This window comes from Dipodomys spectabilis, unplaced genomic scaffold (genome assembly GCF_019054845.1).
Source record: "Dipodomys spectabilis isolate Male_0828 unplaced genomic scaffold, ASM1905484v1 ptg000118l, whole genome shotgun sequence".
Classification (NCBI taxonomy): domain Eukaryota; kingdom Metazoa; phylum Chordata; class Mammalia; order Rodentia; family Heteromyidae; genus Dipodomys; species Dipodomys spectabilis.
The window spans coordinates 1,040,977-1,062,849 of NW_024870795.1; the positions used below are offsets into that span (position 1 = coordinate 1,040,977).

General features: G+C 47.6%; 1 protein-coding gene, 1 non-coding gene and 1 pseudogene across 2 annotated transcripts; all 3 read right to left on the reverse strand.

Moving 5' to 3' along the window:
• Nucleotides 1-1,469: 1,469 nt before the first annotated feature.
• On the reverse strand, nucleotides 1,470-4,707 carry Pla2g2a (phospholipase A2 group IIA). The gene is made up of 5 exons (XM_042688695.1): nucleotides 4,673-4,707; nucleotides 3,986-4,035; nucleotides 3,666-3,810; nucleotides 3,308-3,417; nucleotides 1,470-1,853 (listed from the first exon to the last, which is right to left on the reverse strand). The coding sequence occupies exons 1-5, from the start codon at nucleotides 4,690-4,692 to the stop codon at nucleotides 1,711-1,713; spliced, it is 468 nt and encodes a 155-aa protein (XP_042544629.1). The 5' UTR covers nucleotides 4,693-4,707; the 3' UTR covers nucleotides 1,470-1,710.
• Nucleotides 4,708-5,490: 783 nt separating this feature from the next.
• Trnaa-ugc lies at nucleotides 5,491-5,555 on the reverse strand. The gene has a single exon. It is a non-coding gene; the product is annotated as a tRNA-Ala (tRNA).
• Nucleotides 5,556-8,647: 3,092 nt separating this feature from the next.
• On the reverse strand, nucleotides 8,648-9,318 carry LOC122115322 (annotated as a pseudogene).
• Between the last annotated feature and the right edge of the window lie 12,555 nt (nucleotides 9,319-21,873).

The window sequence follows — 21,873 nt, forward strand, 5'->3', positions numbered from 1 at the left end:
ACAGGCCATAATATGGCCAACTGGAACTCTTGAAGCAAACCTTTTTTTGCATGCCTTAGAATTTTGGAATCTCAAGTTAGGTGCCAGTGGCTGATACCTAGCTATAGTCCTAGCTACTTAAAGACTGAGATCTGAGGATTTTAGTTAAGATCAACGCAGGTAGAAAAGTCTGATATCCTGTGTTTCTAAAAAAAACCAGCAAAAAGTTGGATTGGAAGTGTGGCTCAAGTGGTAAAGCACCAGCTGATCAAGAAAGGCTTTGAATTCAAACCACAGTATTGAGAGAGAAAGAGAGAGAGAGAAAGAGAGAGAGAGAGAGAGAGAGAGAGAGAGAGAAAGAGAATATTAAAGATCCCATGTGGTTAGCACTGTTTGGCCAGCTGTCTATTTGATGACCATAGCTGGCTTGCAGAAGGCCTTTATACAAGGCTGTGGTTGTGGCTGCCTTCTGTGACTAGTTCCTGTGTCTGACATGCATGCATCCGATTCCTCTTCCATAACATCCCGCTTTAAAAACCAACAATGTGGTTAGCTAGGCCTTGACCAGAGTGATACCCATAGACTTCTATAGGCCCTGACAAGCCAGTTGGAGCAGTTCTGGCCCAGGGAAGGGAAGCGGATGCCTGGATTTGAGTCCTAACAGGAATGGTAGCTGGGATAGGTCAGACCCAGTGTTTCACATGTAGTCTTCACTGGTTATTCTCAAGCCAGAAGACCATGAGAGGATCGAGGCTTAGCATGGTGCAGGGCAGGGTGGGGGAGGGGAGCAGTCATTTTGACTCCAGACCCTGGACTTTTTTTCTTTATTGTTATTATAAAGGTGATGTACAGAGGGGTTACAGTTATATAAGTCAGGTATGGAGTATATTTCTTTTTGGACAATGTCTCCCCTTCTCTTGTTCTCTCTTGGTTTTCCCTCTTGTCATTTATCACATAGTTCATTTTTAACGTAGTGTCCGGTGAGTGCCACTGCTGAATTTGTTCACCCTTTGTCTCTCCATTTCTGTGCCTGACTTACCCTCTCTAAGACAGACAAATGAACAAACAACACAAAAAGAAAAGAAAAACAGCAACAAAGAAAAAGAAACCCTCTTGTTTCCATTTCCTGGAGTTCATGTCAATAAATGATATGATCAGATGCACACAGGCATTGCACCTTTGTGCTCCTCTCCTAAGAATATCCTCCTTTGGTTTCATGGCGTGTGAATGCCCAGACTCCTGTATAATGTACCATGTGTATAATGTACCATGTTCCAGTGTATATTAGACCTAGCTTCCACATATGGCAGGAAACATGTGCCATTTGTCTATTTAGGCTTGGCTTACCAGAGCCTGGACTTTTAGCAGGAGTGTTGTATGCCACTTTGTCCCAGCCGGTGTGTTATCACACTAAGAACATGCGTACAAACACACAGATGTGTTTAGATGATAACTTGTTTTATTTAGAAGAGACTCCCCTCTCCCACGAGTGTACTCCCACTGCTGAGCAGATGTCAGCCATGGAGGGGAATGGTGGGAGAGGCGCATGGCAGCTTAAACCAAGGGTGGTAGGGGAAGAGGCCAGTCAGACCCCTCCCAGGCTTTGGGCTGTGATTCTGGGTCGGGGCAGAAGGCCTCCTGGTAACTCTGGGATGGGACAAGAGTGATCTCTGGGAACGTGGCTGGGGTAAGAAGACAGTTGTTAGAGGAGACTCTGCATGGAGGGGCTTCTCAGCATCGGGGTGCCTTCCCTCTGCAGAAGCGATTGGGAAAGAACTGGTACTTTATACTGTAGCTTTTCCTGTTCTGAGCAAAACAGTTCGCAGCAGCTTTGTCACATTGGCACAACTGCCTCCTGCAAGAGTCCTGATTTGCTGAAAGTCAAAACAAACAAACACTCACAGTATTTCCTGGCTCCTTGAGAGGAAGAAAGCTCAGCTCTGGCTCTACATGCTTCTACCTCACCAGAGACAAGCACCAGGTTCCAGATTCTTCTGGCTGAGTAGATCCACATTCCTGCTTGTGGGTTGCTAGTTCCATGTCACAAAGCCACCAAAATGGGACTGTCAGAGGTCTTCTAGCCACCATGCTTTTGCAATTCCCTTCCTTCCTTCCTTCCTTCCTTCCTTCCTTCCTTCCTTCCTTCCTTCCTTCCTTCCTTCCTTTCTTCCTTCCTTCCTTCCTTTCTTCCTTCCTTCCTTCCTTCCTTCCTTCCTTCCTTCCTTCCTTCCTTCCTTCCTTCCTTCCCTTCCTTCCCTTCCTCTCTTTCCTTCCTTCCTTCTTTCCTTCCTTTCTCTGTCCCTCCCCTTCTCCCTCCCTCCCTCCCTTCCTCTCTCCTCCCTCTATCTCTCCCCCTCTCAGTCCAGAGCAGCTGTCAGTCAACATCATGATGGCCTTGGCCAAACAGGTCATGCATCATGTATCACCCCTCTTTTGTGTCCATTTGGCTTCATACAGTCCATTCCTAGAGTTCTGTTGAGCCTTTCTGCTTCCTTTAGCCATCCAGTGAATGAGCAAACACAGCTAACTATCTCAGGGCAGATCATCCTCTGAGCTGCCCCTTCACATATCCAGTTGTATACTAGCCACTCACTGGACATTCTGGAGGAGCCTGAGCCTATACCTGCTCCAATGAGTCCTACTCCCACTCCCTACCAGAACCTCTCCTGTGTTCTTTCCCTCCCCGTACCAACCACCCCTCACAGGTCACAGATAGGAACTCATTATCTCCATGTCTCCACAGGGCAGTCACCCTGCTCTGTAGATTCTCCTCCTGCACCTCTGAATTTCACCCCACCCCTTCCATTCAGACACCTTTGTTTATGCCAAGCTGCTGCTCTCTCTCTCCAGCATTGTGGCAGTAACTGCTCTCTTCTATTCTGTCCCTGCCCCACACCAATCTGCCATTCCTTTGTTAGACTGCTTCTATTGCTTTAGGTCAAAATCCAGACACTGGCCAGGAAGACCTGGTTTGATCCGATCCTGCCTTGTCCCCAACCCCAATTCCTCCTCACATCTCCTCTGGGTCTTCAGTCCCCCAGGGTACCTGTTCTTTCCTGGACATGTTCCCAGTCTCCTCTTCCCTGTTTCTACCTTTTTCCTGACCCAGCTTAAATGTCAAGCTCTGCAGGAGGCACCGGGCATTTAGCTATGTTTTGTCTTTTCGTTTACTTCCTATTGGACCTTTTCCCACCTGATTCCTCATTTCCCTACTTAAAGTTGACATTGAACTTCTCAAGTGTGCTGGTGCCGGCACACATCCCTTCATGCTAGACACTCAGAAAAACTTCTAAGGGAAACTCGGTGCTGTCACAAGGCTCTTTCTTACCAGAACAGGTGATCTGGCCCCCTCGGTAGGTAAACTTGTAGCCTAGAAGTTTCGTTCCACATCCACGTTTCTTCAGACGGCTGTAGCAACAGTCGTGGGTGGCACAGCACCTGGTGGAAGGATGTCCGGTTGGCATTGTCTTCTCACCCAGGATAATGGCACATGGAGCCCCGAGATCCGTCATCTCCATACCCTCAACCCTGGGCAGAGCCCCAATGACTCTAGGGCAGTCTAAGGCAGAGTCTGTATCACACAAAACACTTTTCTAGCTGGGATCTGGCAGGTCCCAAGCCTGCTGGGTCCAGAACTGAGTGGAGGAAAAGGAGAGTTGAAGGGAAGGAAGGGGAGTAGAACTCACCTGTCTGTTGCGTCTTTGGGGGTCCCTTTGCCACCCCAGCCGCAGTGGCAACCATAGGCTCCATAACTGATGTCAGCTCTCTTTCCTGTCTTGAACAGGATCATCCTGTGGAAATCTAGGAGACTCCCGTGGGCCTGCATGAAGCCTAGAAGCACATTGAGAAATGGCGTGGTCACGGTGCATCCACTCTGCTGTCCTTTCCCCTGCCTCTCTCTGTTATTCTTCCACTCCTTCACCCCCACACACAGGGCTGCTGCAGTGGAGGGAAACTGAGGCATGGGTGCCTACTTCTGAGCTCAGAATGCCGAGTCAGCTCTTACCAAAGGCCACGAGCATGGCTAGCAGCAGGAGGGTCTTCATGGTGATGGCTCTGTGGGGGACAAGTATGGAAGAATTGGCCTGGAATCTTCTCTCTCCCCTCTCTCCCCCAGTCATCTTATCTTCTGCCCAGTCCTTGCTCTGTTGCCCAACTAGACAATCCTGAGGCTAACAGATGTGCTTCTGTATCAAGGGTGCATCCTGAGGAGCACGTCTGCCACACGAACGCACACGGGGTGACCTCACTCATCAACTCCTGACCCTTCCAGCTCTGCGGAGCGGCTTTGCACACATGCAGCCCCAGACCCACGGGGACCCCACAGGATGCCATAATGAGACTTCCTCCTCTCTCCTCATCTGACCGGGAGCTCCTGTGAGGCTGAAAGCAGGTTCATGCCTGGGAGCATGCCTGGGAGGGTCCTGAGCTCAGAGGGTGTGTCTTCCCATGAAGATACTTCCTTCATCTTGGAACCCACACTAGATTCAGGGATTGGGGATTTCATCCATGGATCTCACTCCCCCCGAATTTTCTTCCTGAAGTAAAACTAAGATTCAGGCTTCCCAACCCCATGTGCATGGCCGCTCTCCCCCACATACACGCTCACATGCAGACACACACACACACACACACACACACACACACACCCCTAGTTGAAGGCAGCAAAGGGCAGTGATTTCTGGGTTTCTACCTTTCAGAGGATGCTGGCATAAACACTTCCTCCAGTGACTTATTTTTCTTGAACTTGGACTGCCCTTAAATAGCTTCTTCCCCTGAAAGTTTAGAGGTGGGTGAGGCACAGGGTGAGGTATTGCGGGGTGTGGCAGATGATCAAACTCCAAGATTTGCATGCCCAATGCTCCTGCCCCCTCCTCCTTCAGCAGGAAAAAATAAGTATTGAAGATTGGAAAACCTTTCCTGCCATGCATGAGTTTACCAGAATGCATTTCGTGTTCCCAGCTCCCCACTGAGGGGATTTCCACAAGGAGTACTGGTGTGGCTGCCAGTCAGTTCCCTCCCTGCAGCCCCTTTCCAGGGTGGACAGGCCCTTCCATTCTTTTTTGGGGGGGGCGGGTCCACTTGTGGGGCCTGAACCCTGGGCCTGGGTGCTATTCCTCAGCTCTTCAGCTCAAGGCTAGTGCTCTACCACTTGAGCCCTAGAACCACTTCCGGCTTTTTTCCTTTTTTGCTTATGTGGTGCTGGGGAATCGACCCAGGGCCTCAGGCATGCAAGGCAAGCGCTCTACCACTGAGCCACCTTCCCAGCCCTGTAAACAGTTTATTAAAGTCTTCTCAATTGGACTATCAAGTGCCAATCTGTACATATGCATGCATGCCCACGCATGTGCACTCTCCTTGAACTGTTTTTTTTTTTTGGGGGGGGGGGGGATCCGGTTGTGGGGCCTGAACTCTGGGCCTGGGCGCTGTCCCTCAGCTCTTCAGCTCAAGGCTAGCGCTCTACCACTTGAGCCACAGCGCCACTTCCGGCTTTTTTTCTTTTTGCTTATGTGGTGCTGGGGAATTGAACCCAGAGCCTCTTGCATGCAAGGCAAGCGCTCTACCACTGAGCCACCTTCCCAGCCCCCAGGCCCTTCTATTCTTGAAGCCAATAGGATGGTTTACTGTGCAAGGAGTGCTCCTTCCTTCTGTGCAATGCAGCGCTGGAGAATAAGAAAGAGGATCTTTGGCGTGATTCATTGCGTCAGTTACTCACTCATTCGCAGCAATACAGACTCACGCTAAAGCTCTAGGGCCTGTGCAAATAGATCGTGGGAGGTGATGCAGATTGTATCCCGAATCCTGCCCTTGGGGACCCCACAGGGGTCAATGGGTAGAATCTCTTTCCACCTAACTGGGCCCAGAGCCTCCATCTTCTCCTCTTTCTCCATCATTCTCTTCCTCTCTCATCCCATTTGAGTCTTCAAAGTCTCACCAAATGCTGCCTCCCCCCTAGGCTTGGTCCTTGACTGTTTAGAGACAGTCCCATTAATGCTCCAGGGATCATTAATGCATTAACGTTTTCAAGGACATGGTGACTTTAGTTCCCTAAAGTAAACGTCTTTATTTTTTCTCCCCTGTTCTCCAATCTGTGTGAAGAACTTGGCTTGTATGGACCTAAGGAAGCCACCCCACCACTAGTCTTTAAAATATCACTACAAACTAGGCACTGGTGGCTCATACCTGTAATCCTAGCTGCTCAGGAGGCTGACATCTAAGGATCCTTGTCCAAAGCCTGCCCAGACAGGAAAGTCTGAGACTCTTATCCCCAATTAAACATCAAAAAGCTGGGAGTGGGGGCTGGAAAGGTGGCTCAGTGGTAGAGTGCTTGCCTTGCATGCATGAGGCCCTGGGTTCGATTCCTCAGCACCACATAAACAGAAAAAGCCAGAAGTGGTGCTGTGGCTCAAGTGGTAGAGTGCTAGCCTTGAGCTGAAGAGCTGAGGGACAGCGCCCAGGCCCAGACTTCAGGCCCCACAACCAAAAAAAATGCTGGGAGTGGAGCTATGGTTGAAGTGGTGAAGTACTAGTCTTGAGCACAAAATCTCAGGGAGAATGCCCAGGCTGTAAGTTCAAGCCCTAGGATTGACATCACACATACTCAAAAAGTATACCACGAGAGTAGAGGCCCATGGTCTTCTCATCTGGGCACCTGGCTTGCTCTCTACCCCTCCCAGGTGTGTTTTCCTGATAGGGCTTCACACAGGAGCATTGGTGGGAAGGGTCCTGTCCCAGCCCAGGCAAGGTCAGACAGAGCGGGCCTCTGGCCCTTCTGTGTCCCTTAGGGAGAGCCCTAAGGTAGATGCACACTGAGTCACAGAGTGGAGGGCAGCAGAATGTACTCACCCCACCCCTGCACACATACACACATACACCTCAGGGGACCCAGTATGAGTAAGAAATGAACGTCTTGTTTTCCATTAAGCTGTTGAGAGTTGAGATCTGAAATGATTGCAAAATGATGTAGTGTATACTAAGAGCAAGCAACTCAGGAATCTTCCCTCTTGAAAATGCAAATTTATTTTTGACAGTTTAAAGAGATCTACTTCTGGGGCTGGGAAGGTGGCTTAATGGTAGAGTGCTTTGGCTAGCATGCATGAAGCCCTGGGTTCGATTCCTCAGTACCACATACACAGAAAAAGCCAAAAGAGGCAAAAAAAGAGATCTACTTCTCTCCCTGGGGTATTGAGGCAGGAACTAAACATGGTTAGAATACTGTGGACTACTATTAAAGCACTGCTGATGATAATAAACCTTTATTATAAGCAGCTCATGTTTATTTATGTATTTGTTGTTTGTTTGCTGCCAGTACCATGTTTGAACTCAGGACCAGAGCCATCTCCCTTAGCTTTTTCTACTCAAGGCTGATGATCTACTGCATAAGCCACACACATCCCTCCAGTCTCTGGATTTGTCTGCTTGAGCTAGCTTTGAATCATGATCTCATACCTCAGCCTTCTGAATAGCTAGGATTACAGGTAAGAGCAATAATCATTCAGCTGTAAGTAGCTCTTTTAATGTTCATTTTTCCTATAAGTAGGCTGAGATGCTAGGGGCTGAGTGGTTTGGCCTGCTTGTCTTCCTTCCTTCCTTCCCCCCTTCCCTCTCTCCCTCCCTTCCTTCCTCCCTCCCTCCCTGCCTCCCTCTCTCCCTCCCTCCCTCCCTCCTTTCCTCCCTCCCTTCCTTCCTTCCTTCCTTCTTTCCTTCTTTCCTCTCTCTCTTTTCTCTTTCTTTTTTGTGTATCAGTCCTGGGTCTTGAACTCAGGGCCCTGGCACTGTCCCTGAGCTTCTTTTGCTCAAGGCTAGCACTCTACTACTGAGCCACAGCGCCACTTCTCTCTCTCTTTCTTTCTTTTGTTCTTTCTTTCTTCTTTCTCTTTCTTTCTTCTTTCTCTTTCCTTCCTTCCTTCCTTCTTTCTTTCTGCCAGTCCTGGGGCTTGAACTCTGGGTCTGGGGACTGTCCCTGAGCTTGCTCAAGGCTAGCACTGTACCATTTGAGCCACACACCACAGTTTTTTTGTGATTAATTGGAGATAAGATTCTCATGGACTTTACTCTCTAGGCTGGTTTTGAACCAGGATCCTCAGCTCTCAGCCTCCTGAGTAGCTAGGATTACAGGGATGAGCCACCAGCACCTGGCTCATGATTTGGCTTTCCAAATGAGTGAGGTGAGATCCTTTTCTGGTGTTGAGGCTTCTGGGAGTGAAGGACCAGCCATCCAGGCTGCCCTTTGCCAGCCTTGGCTACTTTGCATACCCCACGGACACCTTGAGGGAGAAACATACCAACTACATCTGTCTGCTGCTGAAACCCACCTCTGGCTGCTGATGGCACTGTCCTGTCAAACAGATTGCACTAGATTTCTTTTGCTGTCACAGCCTTTGGGTGGCTCTAGATGACCTGCAGCCATTTCCACCATTCTGGAGGGGGCGCTCTTCCCTTAGTGACTCAGTAGAAGGCTTATGATGGGGACAAACCCAGTCCTTCATTTGCACAAGGGGCCACCATGCCACTAGTGATGTGGTCATCTTTGCCACACCCCCATTACTGGCCTGAGCAGGCTTTTGGCTACTTGTTGAGAGCCTTTTTCTGATGCTCTCTCCTTTTCTGCCCCCTGGTGGTATAACACCAGGGCCGATAAAGGCTGCTCTTTCTTTTCTTTTCCCCCCACCAATTTATTTTATTTGTTTTAAGTCATTTTTAGGTCAGGTTCAGGTAACTGAAGAACCTTTATGAGTAGCTTATATTGTCTAGATCCAAGGTATGCTGCAAATGCAGTCTGAAGTAAAATAGGAAATAACATTTTTCTAAAGACAGGTTTAGAAATCCTGATCCAGTAAGTTAAGATGTTTGCTTCATCTGGTAGCAGCGCTGATCCATCCCTGGCTGCTAGACCACCATTTACAGGAATAGCCAAGATAATAGGGTACAGACTACCCACAACTAGACCAATAAGTCCACCCGGTGTCACGGGACAGGTTTCATAACTCAAATCACCTGTACTCAAAGGTAAACTTACAAAACCTTTGTAAGCCACATTAGCTGTCAAAAGGCATCACTGCCATTGGTAATCCAGATGCCACTGGAGCCTTTGTAACATGCAAGGCATGTCGAAAAAAACTATTACCTATTAAGCCACAGAAAGCAGTGTTAAGTCCATATTCAAGGACATTCCTATCTGCTTCTGGAAGTTGGTTAATTTTTCTGGCTATGATATCAAAAATTAAGTTTTCCTTGAGAGTATCATCTGGTTTAGGATCCATCTTGAACCTCCCAGCAGCCGGCTCCCAGTTTCCTCCTGGGCCGCTTTGGTCTCACTACAACCTTTGCTCCATTTGCCTGGGCACAACCATCTTTGGCTGACGCGTCAAAAGGCTGCTCTTGAGTGGTCTTTTCTGGCCTCTCTGGTCTCTGCCGTTCGTAGAGCAGACCACGCTGGTTACGTGAGCAGAGGGCGGGAGGCTGCAGCAGGGGCAGGCTCTGGGGGGCAGCCGTGACAGTGGAGGCCGACTCAGCAGCAGAGCTAGCACCTGTCGGCAGGGGCAGTCATCACCCTGGCCATGGTGATGACAGCGACCAGGGGAAAAAACCAATAGGGAGCTGGAGTGGCAGTGGGGTTTTTGGAAGGAGAGAGAAGGAAGAGAGATGGAGAGCTAAGGCTGAAGAAAGACAGAAGGCTGGAGAGAAACTGTGGGCCCTGGTTTCTGGAACTCCCAGGGGCTGTAACATGTTGTGACATTAGAGGGCGCTGTCTGCAGCTGCCTGCTGCCGTCTGCTGCTGCCTGCTGCCGTCTGCTGCCCTGGCTACTGCCAGAAGTAATGAGAGTCATGCATGCGTGCAGGAACACACAGGGGAACGCTGGGTGAAGGGGAAGGCAGAGTCAGGACAATGCTTCCACAGCAGGTGTCCAGTATTTCCAGCACTACAGTACTGTAAGTAGGGGACAGAGCCTGAGGCACATCCTCCATGTCGGCCCTCAGAAGGAGCCCACGGGAGAGGCTTGGCTGCTGCTGTTCACAGAGCTCTTTTGGTAGACGGACCCGACTTCCTAGTAGAAAGCCAGCAAAGGAACGCATCCCTGGAACTCTACGAGCCACTGTATGCAGGGTTACCTGGGTTCCAGCCTACAGCAGCCCACAAGGTTCCGAGGGCTCATCCCCTGCGGTGGCTCATCCCCGCAGACTTTGGGAGATTTGTTATCTCAGTAGCCTTCCGCTCCCCTGTTGTTCCAGTGTCAGGTCCCAGCTTTGGGCAGAATTGCTCTCAAAGTCCTGGGCTCTGGTGATCTCAGTGTTCTTTTATTTCTCATCTTTGATGGGCTTTTTTTTTTTTCTTCTGGGAATTCAAAGTCTATAATTTGGCCTCTTGCTTGCCTTCTTCCACTCAACATCAAGTCTAAGCCCTTGGACAAATGTCCATTCCTAGGAGGCTCAGGCTTGGTGGAAGAGGCCGTACGAAAATGCTGGGGGAAAACAGAAAACCAGACATTCCATGAGGAACAAAGACACAAAAATTCTCAACAAAATCTTCATAACCAAATCCAACTGCAGATCAAAAAGATCACACTTTTGTCAGACATTGGTGGCTCATGCCTGTAATCTTAACTATTCAGGAGGCTGAGATCTGAGGATTGCGATTTGAAGTCAGATCAGGTAGGAAAGTCCATGAGACTCTTATCTCCAATTAATTGCCAAAAAAAAAAGAGCTGCAGTTCAAGTGATAGATTGCCCAGCCAAATTCAAGCTCCAGGACTAGCGTGTGTGCCCACACACACACACACACACACACACACACGAAAGACAACATTCTTTCATAATAAAACCTTTCAACAAGTTTGATGTAGAAATAACGTACCTCAGACTACAAAAGCTATAAATAAAAATCACACAATATCTTAACATTTAAAAAATTGTTGTTAGAATGGATATGTACAGTTATATAAGTCAGGTAAAGAGTACATTTCTTTTTGGACAATGTCACCCCTTCCCTCGCTCTCTCTCCCAGTTTTTCTCTCTCATCCCCACCCACAGTTGTATAGTTTAGCAAGAGAAATTGGGCAAAAAGAAAGAAAGTACAGCCAAATTGGAAAAGAAGGATTCAAGTTGTCCATATTTGCAGATTACATAATTTCATACATAGAAAACCCCAAATAATCCTCAAAAATCCATTAGGATTTATAAATGCATTCAATACAGCTTCATAGGATATAAAAGTAATATGTGTATAGTGAACTATTAAGAAAGAAATGAAGGGCTGGGAAGGTGGCCCAGTGGTAGAGCTTGCCTTGCATTCATGAGGCCCTGGGTTCGATTCCTCAGCACCACATAAGCAGAAAAAAAAGGCTGGAAGTGGCGCTGTGGCTCAAGTGGTAGAGCTCTAGCTTTGAGCTGAAGAGCTGAGGGACAGTGCCCAGGCCCAGAGTTCAGGCCCCACAACTGGACCTCCCCCCCCCAAAAAAAATGAAGAAAGAACTTCCAAATAGTTACTTAAAATGGTATAAATTAATTTACAGGGAGTAGAAGGTTTGCACAATGAAAATTCTAAAACACAGATGGCCAAAGTTATAGTGGACAGAGGAACACAGAAAGATATCCATGTCATGGATAAGAAGGATTCATAGTTTTCAGGATTTCACTTGGCAGCTCTCACATCTTTTTGGTCTCCTCTAGTGGGTAACAATGATATATATGCGTGTGTATATATAGATAACATATATGTAATTTTTTGTTTTTTGTCGGTGGTGGGGCTTGAACTCTGGGCTTGGGTGATATCCCTATGCTCTTCAGCTCAAGGTGAGCACTCTACCACTTGAGTCACAGCGCCACTTCATTTTTTTTTCTAGTGGTTTATTGGAGATAAGAGTCTCACAGACTTTCCTGCCCGGGCTGGCTTTGAACCGTGATCCTCAGATCTCAGCCTCCTGAGTAGCTAGGATTACAGGCATGAGCCACTGGCACCTGGCTGTTTTTATATATTTTTGTTTTATATGCTCTTGATATTTTTGAGAAGTACTGGTCAAGTTTCTGTGGAATGTTTCTTCATTTAGATTTGTCTGATGAAAGATGTACATTTTTGGCACGAATATTACAGAGATGATTCTCAATGAATCTTATCAACAGTAAATAGAATTAATAAATCTCCTTACGTGTACGTGTGTGTGTGCGCGCGCGCGTGTGCGCGCGCACTAGTACTAAGACTTGAACTGAGGACTTCACAATCTTGCTTAGCTTTTTTCCTCATAACTAAGGCTCTACCACTTGTGTTATTCATCCACTTCTGGCTTTTTGCTGATTACATGGAGATAAGAGTCTCACAGTCTTTCTGCTTGGGTTGGGTTGGCTTTGAACCTCAACCCTCAGAGCTCAGTCTTTTGAGTATCTAAGATTACAGGCAGGAGTCACTGGCACCTGGCTCTCATTACCTTTTTAATTCAGTGCTAGGGATCAAACTCAGACCTCAACAATGCCAGGCTTCACTCTACCACTGAAACACATCGGCAGCCCTGGCTCCTTCCTCTTGATGCTCACTTTAATGACTTGGCTATGGGGGTATCTGCCAGGTTTTTCCTTTTTTATTTAAATCTCCTGGAGGGAGATAGTTTAGATAATGTAATCCCATTCTTAGTATACTTCTTTTACTCTCTAATTTTAGCATTTTATCATCAACTAAAATAGTTTTTTGGCTACAACAACTGTTATTTGGTGTTTTTCCGGCTCCCTCAGCCCTTCAAGATGAAGCATTTGAATTTTTCTGCAGGGGAAGAGCTTTTCCTTGTATCAAATCATGGTAAATTAATGTATTATGGGTTGGATAAGTGTTGGTCAAGGACTCGTGCGTTAAGGGCTTTGTCCCCAGCCCAGGGTGCTCTTGGGAGGTGGAGGGTCTGAGGAGATGGAGCCTATAAGGAGGGGGGGGAGTGAGGTCACAGGGGGTATGTCCTCTGACGTGAAAGTGAGGTCCTTGGGGGTGGGGGAGTGAGGTCACAGGGGGTATGTCCTCTGACGTGAAAGTGAGGTCCTTGGGGGTGGGGGAGTGAGGTCACAGGGGGTATATCCTCTGAAGTGAAAGTGAGGTCCTTGGGGGCCTGTCCTCTAAAGTGGAAGGAAGTTACTTTGGTGGGGCTATCGGGACCCTGATTTCTTCTTATCTCTTTGCTTCCTGCCCACCACGAGGGAAGGAACTGCTTCCACCATGAGCTCTTACCATGATGTGCTGTCTCCCGAGAAGCCCAGAAATTCATGGGTCAAGTGATTCTGAACTGAAACTTCCTGAAACTGTGAGCCAAAAATTCCAACTTGTGATCCCCTTGCTTTTGTTTCCTGGGTGTTAGGATTACAGGCCTGGACCACCACGTCCAGCTTCAAACCTTTGCTCTTTATAAGCTAATATATCAGGAATATTATTTATGGTAACAGAAAGCTGGTTGACACAGAGGATATGTGAAACAATGCCATGTGAAACAAATTGAGAGCTACTGACTGGGAACTTACTTTCTATCCATTTTCGTCTTCCTACCTCATTTCCTCCCCCTTTTAAGTTAGGTAACTTTTAGTTATCTACTTTGGATAATATGCCACCACAAACTTAGCAGCTTATACAAGCCTAGATTTATTGTCTCAGAGACAACACTGACTGGCTTTATTCTTCTGTGGACATCTCCTCCTCTGCTTAGTCCTGTGCCCAGGTGGACCAGATCCTAATCTGAGCTCCTGGAAGTCAATCTTTCAGATTGTTGCTTCTCTACTTCTCCCTTTCCTTCTCTCTCTCTGTCTCCCATCACCCCTGTACCCCAAACACACTGTCTCCTGCCACTGTCCACTCCTGCTCCCATGTGGCACACAGAGACATCACAATCAAAGGAAGCCCATAGTTTGCATCAGGGTTTAGTCGAGTGTTGAACTTTCTATGGCCCTTGGGCCATGTGGGATGACACGGGTCCATTCTCACAACACCATGCAGAGCACTTTCCCACTCTCCAAACTCCTGTTCTGTGTACTACCTCCCCCAAACACCCAGTGCTGACCATCTGTCAGTATGAGAAAATACCTGGCCAGGGGGGTGGGGATGTGTGTAGGGGGAGGGAGAGGAGGGGAGATAAACAACTGAAAAGGAGGAAAGATTTCTTTCAGTTCACAGTTTAGGATGTCTGGGATCACTTGGGCCTGTGGCAGAGCAGAAGTTCAAGTGGGAGCCAGTGGTGGTGGAAGAGGAAAACTGAAGCAGAGAGAGAGGGAGGGGCCAGGCTCCTTCCCTAAAGGGCACGCCCCCCAGTGACTCACTTCCTTTCTCCAGGCCTCTATCTCCATCTCCTAAAGCTTTGACTACCTCCTCATAGAACCACAGGCTGAGGACCTAGCCCTTATACATGGCCTTTGGAGGACATTTCAGAATCCAAGCATAGTAACAGGAAACATGCGATCTCTAAGGTTTTGCCTTTTGCAGAATGTCAAGAATTTTGCAAAAGTTAGAATCATACAGGCTGCAGCACTTTTATCCTGGCTTCTTTCCATTGGGAATATTACCTGTAAGGTTCTGCCGTGTCTTCTGGCGATTTGATAAGGCATTGCTTTTTATCAGTGTTTTGTAACTTAGTCATTTAAGCAGGCATGTGAAGACTCCTTACAGTTTAAATGTGCAATTCTCTAATGACGTGTGATGCTGAGCATCTGTTCTTATTTTTATTTGTCCTTTGTGCGTCCCCTCTGCTTTTGCTGTGGTTGGGTGACAAGTGCACACGCATTCTCCATGATTAAACTCCAAGCCCCCAAGGGAAGGACTTATGCATCTCACATCCCAGCCTTAGACTGGAGCACATCAGCTTCTCAGGAAGACATACTTCAATAAATAAGAGCAATGCATTTCTGGGCAAAGGTCTTCACTGTCAGTGGTGGGTTCCAGAAATATCTGTGCATCTTCTGTGGCCCTTGTAACTCCTGTCTTTTTTCTTGTAGCCCAGGTCTGGTGTGTGTGTGTGTGTGTGTGTGTGTGTGTGTGTGTGTGTGTGTGTGTGTGTGTGTGTGTGTGTGTGTGTGTGTGTGTGTGTCTGTAGAGTCTATGTTCCTGCTTCTTAGGGGCCCTGGGTTCTCAGCTATTGGAGACACTTAGCAGCCTGTCAGATGGTATAGGGCCACAGCAGGAGGGGGGGGGGGCGGGTGCTGCACCAGGCTGATGGGATTAGGGAAAGCTTTTGAAGTGGATAAGGCTGTGACCTGGATAACTGGATAACAAATGCAGGCCTCCAGTCCACCCCCTCTGGAATGCCCTGCGTGACTGCCCAGGCTCCTGTGGTGACAGAGGCAGCATCAGGCTTCAACTTTGCCTGGTGGTGAAGCCACTGAGGCCTGAGCAGGGTGACGCATGGCTGGGTATGGGCAGAAGTTTCTCCTCCCAGCAGGCCTCTGTTCCTTTCAGTCCCCACTGTGGGCATTGGGACTCTAGAAGCCATCAGGCTGCTCTTTCTCCATCCACAGCTTAGGGTCCCAATGTTCTGGCTGGTGGCTGGCACCCTGGGGCTCCAGACTCTGTCTGAGGAGGCTGTTGGTGGGGGCAGGCCCCAAGGGCAGGACCTGAAGTCGGGTCAAAGAGGTCAGTGACTTCATGGGGTGGCTTGATCTGGGAGGGGCAAATGTACTGGAGAGGGAAGGATGGGGGAGTGGTAGCCTAAGAGGGGGTCCTGGGAGGGCTGGACACAGCCCCTGTCAGCGACCACTAAGACTGCTGGGGTCCTCTACCCTTGTGTGTCACAAGGTGAGTGTTGGGATGTTCTTCATGTAAAAGAAGCTCATTCCTGAAAGGAGGCACAAAGTCAGGACAGTCATTATGGAGTGGGTCAGGAGTTCCATTTATGCTCAGCTGGGACCTTGCCTGGGTTCCTCATGAACCCAAACCACAAGAAAATAATACTCTTCAGGAAAAGAAGTGGTCCACTTCCAGCCGGATGCCAAAGAGATTCTGTGGCTGTGGGATCCATTTCTGGCTCTTCCCTTTCTCCCTCTCTCCCCCTCCTTCCTCCCCTCCCTCCTTCCTTTCTTCCCTTCCCTTCTTGCCCTCCCTCATGGCCTCTTTCTCTCTCCCTCCCAGGTTTCCTTTGTGTAGGAATCGCACTGATGGGGTTTGCCTCAGAGCTTTACCACTGACCCGCTGCCTGCTGGACAGGTTGGGACTTCCTTTTCTTTGAGCCTCAGTGTTTTGCGAGGTGCCTGCCATAAAAAGAGAAAATCCCAGCAAGTCTACTTCTGCAGACACGGATTGATTTTTGTTACTGTGGCCATCCAGGGTTAGGAAGCACTCCAGACCAAAAGGAATTCAGAACTCCGCCCTGCCACTGGGCAGGCCCTGTGCAGTGATCCTGCTTTATTGGTGGATTTATTGCACACAGCTTTGATCAAATACAGTCCAAAAAAAAACAAACAAACAAAAACTGTCTCCCTGAGCTTTTCCTCTTAAGGCTGGTGTTCTACCACTTGAGCCACAGCTCCATTTCCAGCTTTTTGGTGGTTCATTGGAGAGAAGAAAGAGTCTCACAGACTTTTCTGCCCCTGCTGATTTTGAACGGTGATCATCAGATCTCAGCCTCCTGAGTAGCTAGGATTACAGGCGTGAGCTATTGGTTAAAAATTTCTTTTTAAAAATCAGAAGAAATGCCCAAAACAAAAGTATTTAAATGACCACACATGTGCACTCTGCAGCTCAGTGGCTGTTCCATTATGGTTAGTCATGGAATCACTGTGTTCCATTGAGTCTTTCCTGCTTCTAGGTGGTGAAAATCTGCTTCCCCCAAACAAGGCAAAAGTTGGGGTAATTCTCCCATGCCAGAAAGGAAAGGCAGTGTGCTTAATGTACGTGCTAACTTGAAAGTTGGAGGTGTGTTGGAAGATGTCATGTTTCCAGTGGACAGTGCATGCTTACAGGAAAAGCGAACCAGGCTTCTTCAGGTTCCTAGATAAAGGGCATGAAAAATATCTAAGGTATTGGTGAACTCATGTGTACAACAGTTATTTTGTGACATTAATGCAGCCTACTCTATGGGGTTCTGATATGGGGTCCTTACACCTATTATATGTGTGGTATAGGTCGAGTTTTGGTTTTGAGCAGCGAACTCTCTGCTGCCCGAGCATTTTCCATTTTGGAATCACATGCCCGTGGATACCAAGGTCTGATTGTGTAGCCAGAAAAGAGCATGTGACTATGGAAAGGAGATAGAGCCACCTGATTGGCTCCAGCTCATGTCTGTCTTCTCTGAACACGGTTTAGACAAGAGGCCACTTGTGATTGGCCGATAGATTCCGAGAGTAGGTTACTATTCCTAGTAAGGAAAGGCTGTTTGAACATCAAGCTAGGCTTCCATTCACTGTGTGCACAGAAATCTTTGGGCCACAATTTGTGTAGAGGCAGCTTTAGGACAAACAAGTCAACAACCTGATAACAGTATCTACTTTGTTGGATCTTTTTAGGGAATAAAATTTGATAAGGCGTGTAAGGAACTTAGTGTAGTATTTGTGCTTAGCAAGTGTTAGCTATTTTTAATCTGTCATTGCATCAACATGTTCTTTCTGGGACCCAGTCTGTGCCATACAGCGTAGCAGGTACTTCTAGGGACAGAGCTGATACATCTGTAAGGGCTCATGGTCTAGCTCATACACTGATTGATTTGGTTAGGTAGTCAGTAAATTTACGATATGCCACAGACAGGGCATAATAAAAGACACAGGTTGCTCCCAGCTTGGTGGAGGGCCACTGTGGCATGGTCTGGTAGGAGGTTTGATGAGAGATAGTGCAGGGTGCCGGGGGAGCTCGGAGTGCAAGACCTTCAGGTCGGGATAGGGTGGGTTCATAAGACTTTTTTGGCAAAGGGAGACCAAGCTTCTTTGTTCCTCCTGCTCAGAGCCAGACCTCCACTCCAGAGCCTTTGCACCTGCTCTTCTACCTATCAGGAACATTCATTCTTCTCTTGTGTATCCCCAAAGCTTGCTCCTTTAATTCCTTCATAGCTTTGGTCAACTGTCACCATCTTGACCATATCTTTTTAAGCTACCTATTTAAAGAGTCTGTTCAGCAGCCCTATGTGTGTGTGTGTGTGAGAGAGAGAGAGAGAGAGAGAACGCACATCCCACCTTCCTTCCCCCAAAGTTTACCAGCACTTGACAAACCACGCATTTTGCTTAGTTACTTGTCTATTTCTGTCTCCTTCCGTGAGAATTCAGGGTCTCCATGAGGACAGAGCTCTCAGTTGTTTCCTTTACCTGGCCCGGTGTCAGGAGCACTAAACCGTTCTTGAAAGATCCGTGTGTGAATGCAGAAGGATGACTAGGAGTTGGGTAAGAGAAGAGAGCGGAGGGGAAACAGGTAAGAAGGGAAAGAGGTGGAAAGATGGAGGGGAGAGAACAGGGGAGAAGAAGGAAGGAGGGCTAGAGAGGGAGGGTGAGGGAGGGAGGTGGGGAGGATGCCCACATAGGAAGAGGGGAAGGGAGGAGATGGAGACGCCCCTGGGGGCGGAGCTTTGCCTTTGCTTCTCCATAAGGCCTGGCTGGAACGCTGCCTGAGAAAGGATCCTTGGTTTGGACTAGAATTGAGACAAGTGAAGCGTGCTGGGATCATGGGTGTGGGGGCTTACACACCTCCAGAGCCGTCTGAGGCCTCACCAGTCAGAGCACTAGTCTGTGCTAAGGTTCCTTCTAGCCTCCACCAGGAACATGGGAGACCATAAGGAGGCTTTGCCATTTAGAAAGAGAGCATGTAGACCGTTCTGGATGGAGGAAGCAACAGAAACCAGACTGGAAGGAAGGTCCAGCCCCTCCTGTGGTACTAGGGTTTGAACCCTGGGCCTCATACGTGAAGCACCGGGCATCCTGACTTGGCATCAGTATACCAGAGTCAGCTTGAATTGGCTGACAAATACCCATAGCCAAATTTTTGAGAAATTGGCAAGCTGTTTAAACATATAGGCATCAACTGGATATCGGTGGCTCATCCTAGCCATGGGAGAGGCTGAGGTCTGAGGATCTGTCCTGGGTGCTGGGATTCAAAGGGATTCAGAAGGATGAGAAGTCTCTGCCTTCAGAGCCTTGGCAGGGTAGATCTATGGCTGGATCCATTACCAGGAAGAAGGAGACTGAAAAGGACTGACAGTTGGCCCAGGTGCCAATGGCTCAAACCTGTACTCGTAGCTACTCAGGATACTGAGATCTGAGGACTGAGACTCAAAGCCAGTTGGGACAGGAAAGTCTGTGACACTCTTTATTTATTTATTTATATTTTGCCTGAGCTCTTGGCCTGGGCACTGTCCCTCAGCTCTTCAGCTCAAGGCAAGCACTCTACCACTTGAGCCACAGCGCCACTTCTGGCTTTTTCTGCTTATGTGGTGCTAAGGAATTGAACCCAGGGCCTCATGCATGCAAGGCAAGCACTCTACCACTGAGCCACCTTCCCAGCCCAAGTCTGTGACAATCTTATCTCCAGCAAACTACCAAAAAAAAATCCAGAAGTGGAGCTGTGGCTCAAGTGGTAGAGTGCTAAGTTTGAGTGAAAAATCTAAGGGACAATGCCAAGGCTCTGAGTTCAAACCTGGAACTGGCTGTGAGAGAGACAGGGAGTTTAGTTCTGAGATCCTGAGGGCCTCTGAGCTAAGCATCAGGCACACATGCATATGTATATGTGCTCATATATGTATATGTATATGTGTATATATATATGTATATGTATATGATATTGGAAGTATGGCTAGGCCAGTAGGTTACAATGATGCTAGAGAGTGGAGCATTCACTCAGCAAATTTTTCCTGGGCACCTACTATGTGCCACATTCTGATGCAGACCCAGAGCTTCCCTCATTGGTTTGGAGGAGAGACATAGCCAGCCTCTTCCACCTGACCCATTTCTGGGTTGTCACCCATACCAGGTGAAGCTGGTCCTACTATGATTACTCTAGTTCACACTAGAAGCAGGAAACAGAGGCCTGAGGATATTAGGTGATGTGTCTTGGGACACAGGGCAGCCTGGGCAGGTGATAATGGAGATTCACATTCAGAGATACATGACCTAACAACCAGGCACTGAGCTGAATCCTTGTTCTTGATTTTAATCATTTTTCATTGTTGTGTCAAAACTAAGCAGATAGGGCCCAGGCAAAACTCATTTCCTGGAATCCCACATAGTCATAAGAGTGAACTCCACCCAAAGCCAATAAACCAATCCCTAAGTGGGCAAGGGAGCTAAGGAGAGAATTCTGAGAAGAGGGAAGAATGGAAAAGAAACATCATCCATAGCCATAAAGGAAATGCAAATCAAAACAACTCTGAGATTCTATCTCACCCCAGTAAGACTGACCAACATCATGAATTTGAACAAGAACAAATGTTGGTAGGGATGTGGGGAAAAAGGAACCCTACTGCACTGCTGATGGGAATGTAAACTAGTACAACCAATCTGGAAAGCACTCTGGAGGTTCCTCAGCAAACTAAGCACAGACCTTCCCTATGACCCAGCCATACCACTCCTTGGCATCTACCATGAACATCATGACCCGGGATACCATAAAGACACCAACACATCCATGTTCATTGCTGCACTACTCACAATAGCTAAGATATGGAAACAGCCCAGATGCCCCACAATAGATGAGTGGGTCCTAAAGATATGGTACCTATGTACAATGGAATGTTATGCAGCCATTAGAAAGAATATCATGTCATTTGCAGGGAAATGGATGGAACTAGAACAAATCATATTAAATGAGGTTAAGCCAATCTGAGAGACAAATGGCACATGTTCTGTCTGATAAGCAGAAGTTGTATCTAAATGCACTGAGATTTGATAAATTATACAGGATTCTAGATCCTCACATACAGTGAGACCAAAAGAGGATACTCTTAGGAGAGAAACACAAAAGCACAATGCCTAAGTGCTCTTCATATTTACATAAAGTAATACTGTATACTACTGAAAGGAACTCCAAGGTACGGAACAAGTAACCTCTTTTTTTCCCTTTATGCCTTTTTAAAAACAAGTTTTAGATGATTCTTTCTTTCTCTCTCTTTCTTTCTATTTCTTTCTCTCTCTTTCTTTCTATTTCTTTCTTTCTCTGTCTCTTTCTCTCTTTCTTTCTCTCTTTCTTTCTTTCTTTCTTTCTTCCTTCCTTCCTTCCTTCCTTCCTTCCTTCCTTCCTTTCACTGGTCGTGGGGCTTGAACTCTGGGCCTGGGCGCTGTCCCTCAGCTCAACTCAAGGCTAGCGCTCTACCACTTGAGCCACAGCACCACTTCTGGTTTTCTGGTGGTTTATTGGAGATAAGAGTCTCACAGACTTTCCTGCTAGGGCCGGCTTTGAACCATGATCCTCAGATCTCAGCCTCCTGAGTAGCTAGGATTATGGGCGTGAGCCACCAGTGCCCAGCTAGATGATTCTTTCTTATTTACCTTATGTATGGTGTATTCATTCAAGTGTATGTCTTTGGGCAGGTGGGGGAGGGTACAGAACTTGAGAGAAAAAGGGTAAAAAAGGTGCAGCAGTAGAGCTCACTGGACATTGGTGAAAGTGGACTATACAACTTGTGGGTGGAGTGGGAGGGAGGGACTAGGAGAGAATGAGGGAATAGAAGGCACTGTATGAAATGATATTGACTCATTACCTGACTCATGTAGTTGTAATCCCTGTGTACATCACTTCTATAATATCAATAAAGTAAATTAATTTTAAGAGAAGAATGAATCCCAGAGGATAAGTAGACGCTTACCCAGGAAGTCAGAGAGAGAAGAGTATGTGTGTGTAGGGGAGACAAAGATAGAGACAGAGACACACAGAGACTCAAACAGAGACAGAGACACAGACAAAGGTAGACCAGTACTCCAGAAGGTAGATCCCTGGAAAAATGAACACTACACTTGTAGAGGCTAGACAGA